General features: G+C 42.8%; 1 protein-coding gene across 1 annotated transcript in view; it reads right to left on the bottom strand.

Annotated features, from left to right (window-relative positions):
- Positions 1-1,114: 1,114 nt before the first annotated feature.
- dnah1 (dynein, axonemal, heavy chain 1) overlaps positions 1,115-12,243 on the bottom strand; it is a 217,222-nt gene continuing 206,093 nt past the window's right edge. Inside the window, exons 75-78 of the mRNA XM_055647806.1 lie at positions 9,437-9,581; positions 6,263-6,469; positions 2,461-2,692; positions 1,115-1,650 (exon numbers count right to left, since the gene is read on the bottom strand). Coding sequence (XP_055503781.1) covers positions 1,529-1,650; positions 2,461-2,692; positions 6,263-6,469; positions 9,437-9,581 — 706 coding nt within the window. The 3' untranslated portion in view covers positions 1,115-1,528. The remainder of the gene's footprint in view (positions 1,651-2,460; positions 2,693-6,262; positions 6,470-9,436; positions 9,582-12,243) is intronic.

The raw sequence follows: 12,243 nt of genomic DNA, 5'->3' as shown, positions 1-12,243 counted from the left end.
TAAGTCCACATAGACAACATCTACGGCCTTGCCCTCGTCAATCTTTTTAGTTACTTGTTCAAAAAATTCAATCCGATTCATTAGAGACACAGTCTACCATGTACAAAACCATACTGTTTATCCCTAATCAGTTCCTGTCGATCCAATGCATATATCTTATCCTTCAGAAACCTCTCCAGTAACTTTTCTACCACAGATATCTGTTCACTGATTTATATTTCCCAGGCTTTTTCTTGCAACTCTTCTTAGAGGCAAACATTAACCACCCTCCAGTTGCCCGGCACCTAAGCTGTGTCTAACAATGATTCATATATCTTAGCCAGGACTCCTGCAATTTCTTCTCTAGCTTCCTACAAAATCCTTGAATATAGCTTATCCGGCCGGAAAGATTTATCTACCTTCATATGATCTAGGATGTCCAGTACCTGTAATATGGCTTTTCTTTGACATCACCATTAACTGTCCCAAGTTCCCAAGCCTTCATGTTTTCTCTATGGTAAAAACAGAGAAATACTAAATGAGGACTTGCCCATCTCCTGCGACTCCACACATGGATGACCGTTTTGGTTTCTGAAGGGCCCTATTCTCTCCCTAGTTATCCTCTTTTCCTGAATTTATTAAAATCAGTTTGGATTCTCCTTAATTTTATCTGCCAGAGTTAACTCCTGCTCCTGCCTCCTTTTTACCTTCCTAATTTACTTCTTAAGTATGATCAATAGTCCCTTATAACCATTTTTGATGGTTATTTATCAGAGTGCATAGTGTAATTAAATTGTAGAGTATGATTTCACTGTCAAAGAACAACTCTAAGCATGTATGTAAGACAATCAATAACAGCATGGACACATCTAATAAGATGCAGGTCGGCTCAGAGTAATGCATTAAATCTTGTTTTAGGCAAGCAAGAAAATATTTTTTAAAAGCAGCAAATCATAATCCAATATTAGCATGGGTGGTAGAGGTACTGCTTCACATCTCCAGAGACCCAGGTTCGATCCTGGTGCCATCTGTGTGGGGTCTGTACATTCTCCCTGTGAATAAGTGGGTTTCCTCCCACATCCCAAGACATGCAGGTTTGTTGGTTAATTGGCTACTGTAGATTGCCACTGATGTTTAAGGAATGGATATGAAACTGGGACAACAGAAGTAATGTGAATTGAGGTAGTGTGATTTCATGCTGTATCTCTAAACTAAACCAGTGTATTGAACATAAACACAAATCTAAATCAGATTAAGATTTGTTCGTGGTGATGCACAGGAAACCTCTGCTTTTATTACAGTGTCAAAAAGGCACACTCAGCAAAATGATGATGCTTAAATGTGATTCCTGTCAGTGGCTCTTTTTATTAAAGGGGAAAATTCAGACTTTAAACCAAAAATTTAAAAACAACTACAATAAGCAAAAAAAACCAAAACACAATAAACAATGAAGAAATGTAATTCATTAATTCAAATGTCAAAGAATTAGGTTTAATTAAAACCTCTATATCTGTCTTCAATAAAAGACAAAACTAATTTCTAACGCTACTTAATAATCCAGTGCACAGATTAGTGCCACCCCTCGTTTAATCCAGTGTTGGTGTGGTTTGACAGTTGGTAATTCCACAGCTATGACGTAATTGGTGGAATGGCCAGTTGTTGATAGCGTACCTAAAAAGAGATATTTTGACAAAGTGGACAGATTACACATCTGGAATATTCAGTGTCCAAAATAGATGGAAAGAACAATATTTTCAATTAACATAATGTCTTAAAATGTATACAAGTATGTAACTTCTTGTATGTTAAGCAGGTTCCAAAGCAAATTTCTCTGTCAAACTTCAGTACAAATATAGAGTACGTGAACTTCAATATAGAAAGTGAAGTAGCATGGAGGGGAGAGGTATTTCTGAGTCTGGATGATGCGCAACTCGGAGGGAAACCAGTTGCTGGCGATGTTCTCATCATCTAAGCCCTTGTCCTTGCTGTGGAGTTGTGGGTTTGGGAGTTGCTGTGTTAGCCAAGGTGTGTAACTGTAGTGCAATTTGTACTATTATGCATCACTGACACAGAGATCACACGAGCAGTCTGACGCAGAGACCATGTGGGAGCTCCAAAATGGAGACCATGTGATCGTAAAGAGGCTCAAAGATTTGCGTACGTAAGTGCGAGATTACATAAATCACCTATTATGTAGTTTGGGGAGTGCCTGTATATTGCTGTCCCTTCATAGTGACTGGGTCTAAATCTTAGAGCTTCCTCCCTGTATGAGTATCTTCATCACAAGCCATGGCAGCGATTGAAGATGTCAACACATCACATTACATTTTACAATTAGAAACAGGCAATAAATATTGGTCTTGAAAATAATATCACATCTTGCAAAATGAATAAATACCCCACTAATTCCACTTTTACCCTTGTGCTCAGACAATGCTGTGTTCTATTGACTCTTTGACATTGCCATCAGATTTCTCTTACCTGCACGTTTGAGTGTCTTATATATTGGACAATTATAAATCCCTCCCTGTGGTGGTTTTCGATTTGCAGTTGGGACTAACCAGATCACGGCCATATCTGTGTAAAGTTCTTTGGGTCGAGATTCGCTTAGCCGGGCCAGATCACTGTCCCAGCAGGCTCCCTCCAAGAAGAGCCCATAGATGTAGCATCCAAATCTGGGACGCATTAGTTCATGGGCGTCATTTAAAATTATCTGTGTTCAGACAGTATAAATTAGATGAGTATGTCCTTAAAAATAAAACATACAACAGGCACATTTTTTCTTTTCACACAGATTGTATAAAACAGCTCGTATGCTAGACACAGTTCAATGCTCCCTTGAACTCCCTTGACTCCAATTCGACCAGAAAAAGGTATGATTCTTTGGGCGACTACTCACGACCATACAGGAGTCACCCCGCGACATGTCCGGGACAGGCTCTTAATACTTTTATTCTTGTTTTTCAGTCTCATAATGGCTTCTTTGACTTTCATTGGCACAACTTTGGTCCTCATGTTGATAAACAACAATAAAAGTTTCCAATGCTGATGGAAAGACCAGGTGCTGAGAACTCTCTTATATCTGCATTAACAAGGCAATTAAACACACCTGAGCAATTACAAATGCCCGTGAAACCATGTGTCCCAAGCACATGGTGCCCTGAAATGCGGGGACTATGCATAAACACTGCTGTAATTTCTACATGGTGAAACCAAAATGTATAAAAATTGCCTTTATTAAAATCTGACAATGTGCACTTTAACCACATGTGATATTTTCTATTACAAATCTCAAATTGTGGAGTATAGAGGCAAATAAATAAATGATGGGTCTTTGTCCCAAACATTATGGAGGGCACTGTGGGTACACAATGTGGTGCAAAACATATGGTATTTGCATATAAGCACACATGTTCATAATGCTATTCAGTAAACTAGGGTGGAATTGCAAATATACATGGGTGAGGATGTGACATGAATCCTTGTGCCTGGTTCAGGAATAGCAGTTGTTAACTTCCATTTGTGCATGAGGTGTTCTCTGAAGTGAACACATCACGAGTTAACAACTAGACGCCAAAAGTTTGTGATAGGTAGAACAGATTGCTACGTTGTGCTTTGTAAAAGCCATCTGATTACTGCCACAATGCGTTTTCCTCCATACCCAAGAACTCACTCGCAGTCACTGTCTGGGAATCAAAAAACTGCAGATAGTGGAAATCTCATTTAAAACAGGAAATGCTGGAAATACCCTCACCAGCTCGCGAGGCAGCATCTGTGGGAAGAGAAACAGCTAATGTTTCAGGTGGAAAGTCCTTCATTAGAACTAGACTAAAACAAAGCTTATTAAGCTGACCTGCCAGGCACGCCTTCCTGCCCTGCATTTAACAATTCCTGAAAAATTTGGTCGGTGTACCCACTCTCTAACTGTTCCCATTCTCGAATTGACGAGATAACCTAATTTATAGCCTATGCCCATGGTCACCCCCAGTTTTACCCCTATCAGAGACATCTCCCACCCCCACCATCCAATGGGTTTATATTGTCTCCTTCTGAGATCTGACGAAGGGTCTTTGACCTGAATATTGGCTCTGCTTCTCTTCCCACAGATAAAACTTGACCTGTTGAGTGTTTCAGCATTTCTATCTTTACTTCACACTCACTGTCTGTGATGTACATGTAGGAGAGTTTGAAGCTAGTGAACTATTCTGGTTGTGTTTAAGTAGGATTTTACTTTATGTCTGCAACCCACAAAGGCCGTCATGTAGACTTTTACTTACCTTGACCCCAAAAACAACAGAATCAAAAATGTAAGTCCATCAAGTCTAATTTGAAGACACAAGGAATTGCAGCCGAGGGAATCTTGCATAGAACACAATTTGAAGGACATGGATAGGTGACATTTTGGGTCGGGACAGATTGTAGTAGGGGGGAGAAAGCTGGAAAAGAGGTAGAGGCGGGACAACGGCATGCAAATTTTAGTTTTAGTTTTAGAGATACAGCGTGGAAACAGGTCCTTCGGCCCACCGGGTCTGCGCCGACCAGTAATCCCTGCAAATTAACGTTATCCTACACACACTAGGGACATGTTTTACATTTAGCAAGTCAATTTACCTGCAAACCTGTACGCCTTTGGAGTGTGGGAGGAAACCGAGATCTCGGAGAAAACCCACGCAGGTCACGGGGAGAACATACAAACTCCGTACAGACAGCACCCGTGGTCGGGATCGAACACGGGTTCCCGGCGCAGCAAGCGCTGTAAGGCAGCAATACTACCTCTTCACCACCGTGCCGCCCAAATAGGTGGAAACAGGTGTGAGAAAGTTTTGATTGTCAGATGGGTAGGCAGAGGCAAGAGATGAAAAGGAGATAAAACCGTGACAAAAGGAGATAAAAAGAAGACAAAGGGGTATCAGCTAAGGGGTGAAATTTAAAGAGTACATAGGTGGATGGGGTCAGGGGAGAATGAAAGGGGCTGGAATAGTGGAAGAAATGGGCGCACAGTGGAATGGGAAGAGGCACAGGAAAGGAGTGGGGTTGGGGGGGGGGGGGGGGGGAATTGAAACGGGGGGGGTGTTACCTAACATTGGAAAATTCAGTGTTCATGACATTGGATTTTAAGTTACCCAAGCAGAGTATGAGGTGCTGTTTCCGCAGTTTGCGGGTGGCCTCACTCTGGCAATGGTAGAGGCCTAGGACAGAAAGGTGGTGGTGAACCTGTGGAATTCTTTGCCACAGAAGGCTGTGGAGGCCATGTCAGTGGATATTGGCAGAGTAGACATGATGGGCTGAATGGCCTAATTCAACTCTCATCACTTATGACCCTATATAAGGTCAATATGAAAAATGAGAAAGGGAGTTTAAATGGTTAACAACTGGGGGATCCAGCAGACCCTGGCAAACTAAGCCCAAGCATTTAATGAAATGGTCACCTAGGCCACATCTAGAACCATTTGCAGTAGATGAGATTAGAGGAGGTGCATGTGAAACTCAGTCTCACCTTGAAGGGCTGTTGGGGTCCCTGGATAGAGGTGAGGGTGGGGATGTAGGGATAGATGTAACATCTCCTGCGGTTTCAGGGGAAAGCACCCAGGGAGGAGGCAGTTTAGGTGAGAAGGGATGAGCAAACTAAGGAGTTGCGGAGAAAGTAGTGTCTATGGAAAGCAGAAAGGGACGGGAAGATGTGATTAGGTGTGGGATCATGTTGCAGGTAGCGAATGTTGTGTTGAATGCAGAGATTGGTGGGGTGTCTGATAGCTGTTGCCTGGCCTCGGCACAATAGAGGTCAGCTGCCAGATCACAACAGCAGGTTTGATAACAATATTGGAAATGTTATTGAGTGAGAGAAGGCATGTACATTCACAGGGGGTGAGATCAGAATAGACGAGTGGAGAGGTCAGAACGGTAATGTCACAAATGGAAATAAAAAGTCCAGAGAGAGTAAAAGGCCAAAAGGGGGAGTCCACGAGAAGGAGGAGTGTAGGAGATGGGAAAAGGGGTCGTCACTAGGAGCGAGGACTCTTTGCCAAAGAAATAGGCAGAGACGCAGAGACATGGCAGGCTCAGAATTCAGGTCAAAGTAAAACTCTGTCTACATTGCACAGATCAATTAAAGCATATCTGAATGTGGAGTTAGGCTTCCTCAATTCTATTCTTCAGTTCTAATTTTTCATGTATACATGTAAAACTTTTAATTGAGTTGGAAGTTGAATTTAAACACAGGGCTAAGCTGTGAAAAACAATGATTAAGCCACTGTTCTCTTCAATTTCCCTCCTAGTCTCATACCGTAAAGTCAAATGTTATTATGTCAATCGAGATAACGGATCGTCTCGCAAAATTCTGCAGGGTTCCTGTTAGAAATGCTTGTGGGAAGAAAAATCCGCTGATCCAGAAAGCAGCTGGAATCCCATCGGTGATCCATTTCTGCAGGAAGTTGATTCTCTCAAGAAGATCATTGACCCAGGAGGCCAAGGGTTTCAGTGAAGGATATGCCTGGAAAATATAGACACATGGGTTCATTGGGTCAACATTTGAATAACTTCCATATTAGGCTACAGATTCAAGATTCAAGAGAGTTTATTGTCATGTGTCCCAGATAGGACAATGACATTCTTGCTTTGCTTCAGCACAAAAGAATATAGTAGGCATGAATACAGAACAGATCAGTGTGTCCATATACCATTATATAAATATATACACATATGAATAAATAAACAGATAAAGTGCAAATAAACAGATAATGGTCTATTAATGTTCACAGTTTTGTTTGAGTTGAGTTTAATAGCCTGATGGCTGTGGGGAAGCAGCTATTCCTGAACCTGGACGTTGCAGTCTTCAGGCTCCTGTACCTTCTACCTGAAGGTAGCGGGGAGATGAGTGTGTGGCCAGGATGGTGTGGGTCCTTGATGATGCTGCCAGCCTCTTTGAGGCAGATCCCCTCGATGGTAGGGAGGTCAGAGCCGATGATGGACTGGGCAGCGTTTGCTACTTTTTGTAGTCTTTTCCGCTCCTGGGCGCTCAAGTTGCCGAACCAAGCCACGATGCAACCGGTCAGCATGCTCTCTACTGTGCACCTGTAGAAGTTAGAGAGAGTCCTCCTTGACATACCGACTCTCCGTAATCTACTCAGGAAGTAGAGGCGCTGACGTGCTTTCTTTATAATTGCATCAGTTATAACATTTTAATATCTTCCCTATCAGGAGTAGGAGTGGCACTTTGCAACTGTTCTGGGACATAATAAAATTAGAAGTAATCTTTGGGAGAGGGGGATTGTGGAGCAGGTCAGACAAGGGAGGAGGAATGGGAAGTAGCTGTCAAGAAGAAATTTCATTTAGCAAGAACAACTCTCCATGCATCTCAAGAAGGAGCAATGAGGAAAAATATACATCACGGAGGAGATATTAACAGAGATACGCCATGTGAAGGCAGGCTAGGACTATTATTGATTGTTAAACAGATCAATAGATCGGTTTATAGATCTTTCCAGGCTGGAGCCAGGCCACCCTCAGTATATCATACTGTGATATAATTGGAGCCGGAAGGCAACATTTACCTACTTTTCCATGTGATGGAGATGCTGGAACTACAAACATAATGGTATTGGCATTATTGTGGAATTCCAGAAGGTGAGTAGATCTATTGATTGTGTTCATATCCAACAGGGACACAATTAAAATTGCACACGCTTCTAATCCCTGAATTTGAAATTTGTCTTGCTTATGTTTAACATCCTTGTTTGGCATCCTAGTGGCCATAAAACGCTTTATATTTTGAGCTATCCCACTGTACCTTGTATCTTCCAGCCACCACCTCAAACCATGGGGAACCAGTGGAAGGCAAATGCTTTCCTTTCATTACGTGATTGATTCAAATGCCAAGTGCAGCATAAGTGCATAACAAATGCATAACTAGGGCTATATTACTAAATGCAGCTCATGTTGACCAGACCGCCACTACCGTTACCTGGGCTGCCTAGGTGCAGTGAATCAGTGTGCAGTAAATCAGGTCCACATTTATTGTGGTCTGCCAAATGTTGCACAAGCTGGTAATTATTCTCTTAGCAGTAGCTGTGGAGCAGCAGTGGTGAAATGGGAAGGAGGAGGAAGTAAAGAAGGAGGAAGACAAGAAAGGGAGAAGGAAACACAAGTCGTAAGAAATCCTTTCTAACAAAGTCAGACTAACAAAGACTAACTTCCACCCTACCCGCACATTCACTTGGATCATCTGACACCTCTCTCCCCTTTCTTGATCTCACTGTCTCCATCACAGGGGACGGACTATCGACTGATGCCTTCTACAAACCCACAGACTCCCAGAATCATCTGGACTACACCCACTCCCACCCTGCCTGCAGCAAAGCCACTCTTCCCCTACTTTCAATTTCTCTGTCTCCTCTGCAACTGCTCCACAATCAATCTGAAGAACACCTTTTCAGTGTTAATCGCCTCTGCATCTGACGACCATATTGTTGGAATAAAGGCTAACAGGATCAAAACTCCAAACAATATTTAAATATCCACTGAACGGCCTTCATTGCATTACAGGCTCTTATTCTATGGATGTATATCAGTTAGTCACAATTTGGCAGAAAGGGTGCTGAGCTGACTACTGAGGAGGAAACAATTGTTAACAAGAGGTCAAAGAAAACAATGGTGAAATATGATCAACTCATTGATAAATAAACAAAGATAACACAATAGAATTATAACTGGGCATTGGAGATCTGTGATTGGAGATGGGTGTGGAATTCCATGGAGACAATTTATATGGGAATAAGACATTCTTCCAATATACTTAACACTGATTTTCAAATTCCGTTGAAGGAAGTTTTATGAATTCAGATGGAGTCATGCTATAAATGCAAGTTATTTTTACAACTGCTAGAAATAATTTTAGTAAATAAAAGCAGTCCTACAATTCACTCTGCATGGCCCTTTGTAGGTTTGCAAGTTGATTGGCTTGGGCACAAAAAAAGTAAATTGTCCCTCGTGTGTAGGATAGTGTTAGTGTATGGTGCGATCACTGGTTGGTGATGATTCAGTGGGCCGAAGGGCCTGTCTCCGTGCTCTATCTCTAAAGTATGAAGTGTAAAGTCTAAAGACTTTGCAGATCAGCCCTTATTCATTGAGCAACCATATTAATAAATATTGACTCCACATTAAAATGAGTTCTATCGGGACTTGACTAAAGCAATTGAGATCTCCCTCACTTACCATAGTCTGCGATAGTCTTAACAAAAATGATTGAAAGGATGAGTCAGCTGTTAGTATGATGAACGTTTGTGCATGTCCTGCTAATTTTTAATGTTATGTACATATCCAAACGACCTGCTCCAGCCCAACCCAACTATTCGCATTTCAGCTCCCACCACACAAAAAAAAAAAATGGCCCCATTTTTCTCATTTGCTATCTCGTTATCTTAATTTATTCAGTCCTATAATGAAAAGTTGTAACTGTTACCTTGGCATTCCAGAGCTCTGGGACAGAATTGTTATACAAACTTTCTGCCATCAATTCCAGTTGTGAGGACATAACAACTAGACCCTTTAGTGCTTTCAACAGGTCGTTAAGACTTTGCACAATAGTCTCCAATAGTCGATTATACCTATAAAACAACCAAATAAAAAATAAATGTAATTTATTTATTCTATTGCTGGATACTTAAGACAGTTACTAATCCATAAGGCAAGTTGAAAGAAGATAGTTCTAAATTAACTGAACGCAGGTCTTTTCATCTCTTCCCTTCTTAATAATCTTCCAGGTAAAACCTTGCGTGAAATGGCCTGGAGCCTCGGAGAGGAAAGAATGGGAGACCATAAATGCAGACCTGACCAGTAAGGGGTACAGTTGAAAGAAAGCTTGACACGATGGGGGACATCATTTATGGCTATGGAGCAGAATAATATGGAATAAGGGAGAAAAAGGAAAAGGCATCAGCTTTGGAAAGCAAGTCCAGATGGCAAAAGGAGATGGAATGCCTAATCTGGGAGAGTAGGCAGCTCAAAAAGCAGTGGAGGAAGGCACCTGATAGTGAGAAGGAGGGCATCAACATTCTCCAGGGAAACATCAAAAGCCGTTTAGCAACCCTGAGACGAGCAGAGTACCTGTGGAAATCACGAAAAAAGAAAGAACAAACGAGATCACGCTTCTTCAAGGACCCCTATAAGTTCATAAAATCACTTTTCATCAAAGAAAATGGAGGAAACCTGAAAACATCAAGTTAGGAGCTGGACGAGCATCTGGAAAGAATGCATGCGGATGACAAGAGACACCAGAAGACAGCTATTCCATCGGACATTCCACCAATTGAACAACCAGAGCACCAGATGGACATTAGTCCTCCAAAGTGGAGGGAGGTGGAACGGACGGTAAAGTGGGCAAGAGCATCTTCAGCCCCAAGGCCAAATGGGGTTCCGTATAGGCTCTACAAGGGTGCTCCTGATGTTCTTCGCTTCCTGGGGAGGCTAATGAGAGTGGCTTGGGAGAAGAGAGTCATACCCAAAGCATGGCGCAGGGCAGGAGGAATCCTGATTCCGAAAGAGAAGGAATCCACAGATATCAGCCAATTCCGCCCTATCAGCCTCCTCAATGTAGAGGGTAAGATTTTCTTCAGCATCATAGCACAGAGGATGACCAGCTATTTAGAGAGAAACAACCTTGTGGATACAACAGTCCACAAAGCAGGGATCCCATGGTTCTCTGGATGTCTCGAACATACCAGCATGATTTGGCACCAAATCCAGACTGCAAGAAAAGAGAAGAGAGATCTGCATGTCATTTTCCTTGACCTTGCCAACGTGTTCGGAACTGTCCCTCACAGTTTCCTCTGGGTATCCTTTACTTCTTCAGGATACCAGAGACTATCGTAAGCCTTGTCAAGGCTTATTTTCAAAATCTGCAGCTCTGTTTCACCACGCCTGACTTCACGACCACATGGAGACTGGCATTATGGCGGGGTGTACCATCTCCCCATTGATTTTTACAATGGCCATTGAAGTCATCATAAGGGCCTCCAAGTGGGTAGTGGGTGGGGAGCGGCTGAAGTCTGGAGTCCGTCTACCACCCATCAGGGCCTTCATGGATGACATGACAATCATCACAACAACAGCACCTTGCACCAGGCGCCTCTTAGGGAAGCTTCAAGAGAACATTGCTGGGGTCAGAATGAAATTCAAGCCATCCACATCAAGAAGCATTTCAAAGGCAAACTGACAGATCAAAGGTTCTTCATTGATCAAGAACCTATTCCAACTGTGTCAGAGAAGCCAATCAAAAGTCTGGGATGATGGTATAACTAAACTGAAGGACACTGATCAGGCTAACGAGTTTAGGCAATAAGTCATCAAAGGTCTGGCGAACATCGACCGATCCATGCTGCCTGGAAAGCTGAAAATCTGGTGCCTGCAGTTTGAGTTTCTACGTCACCTTATGTGGCCACTAACCATGTATGACATCACCCTCACAAGAGTCGAGAAGATAGAAAGAACAATCAGCTCTTTCGTGAGAAAGTGGTTAGGTGTTCCTCGGTGCCTGAGCAGCGTAAGCCTATACAGTCGGGGGGTATTCCAGCTGCCTCTCTCTAGTCTCACAGAGCCATCACCAACCTGAGGCCTGATCTTGTCCTCTGGTCGAACTCTCAGCGCATGGTGTATTTTGTGGAGCTCAGTCCCTTGGGAGGATGCTGTGCAGGAAGCCTTCGAAAGAAAGAAACTACGATATACAGAGCTTGCAGCGGAGGCAGAACAGCGGGGCTGGAGAGCTAAAATCTGACCAGTAGAAGTTGGATGTCGAGGATTCGTGGCAACATCTACCTTAAGACTGATGAAGGAACTGGGGATCAGCGGACAAGCCCTACGCCAGGCCATGAAAGAAACATCACGGGTGGCAGAGCGGAGTAGCCAGTGGCTCTGGCTGAAGAGGGAAGACCCCATTTGGTCTCCCAAAAAAACGACTAGACAGATGCAGAGGGGTTGGTTCTGGGATGCCAGGATGCACCGCTGAGCCTACTGGAGTCTGGGTTCACTCAGCAAAACGTCGATGAAAGTAGGTGCCCACTTGATAACCCCAATGACGTGTCTGCCTAGCCTTTCTCAACATGGGAGGAGAATAGGTGAGTGCAGAAGGCTCCCATCACCATCGGGAGTAAATTGATATTTGGCATTTTGGACTTTTAACATCTAGTCCTGCGTATTTGTAAACATCCAGGTAAAACAGTGATTCACTTGCACTTCTTCCAATTTAATGTACTGCATTCATTCACAATTTGG

This window comes from Leucoraja erinacea, chromosome 16 (genome assembly GCF_028641065.1).
Source record: "Leucoraja erinacea ecotype New England chromosome 16, Leri_hhj_1, whole genome shotgun sequence".
NCBI lineage: Eukaryota > Metazoa > Chordata > Chondrichthyes > Rajiformes > Rajidae > Leucoraja > Leucoraja erinaceus.
Note: the sequence above shows the minus strand (reverse complement) of the source record. Positions and strands in the feature narration are given on the sequence as shown.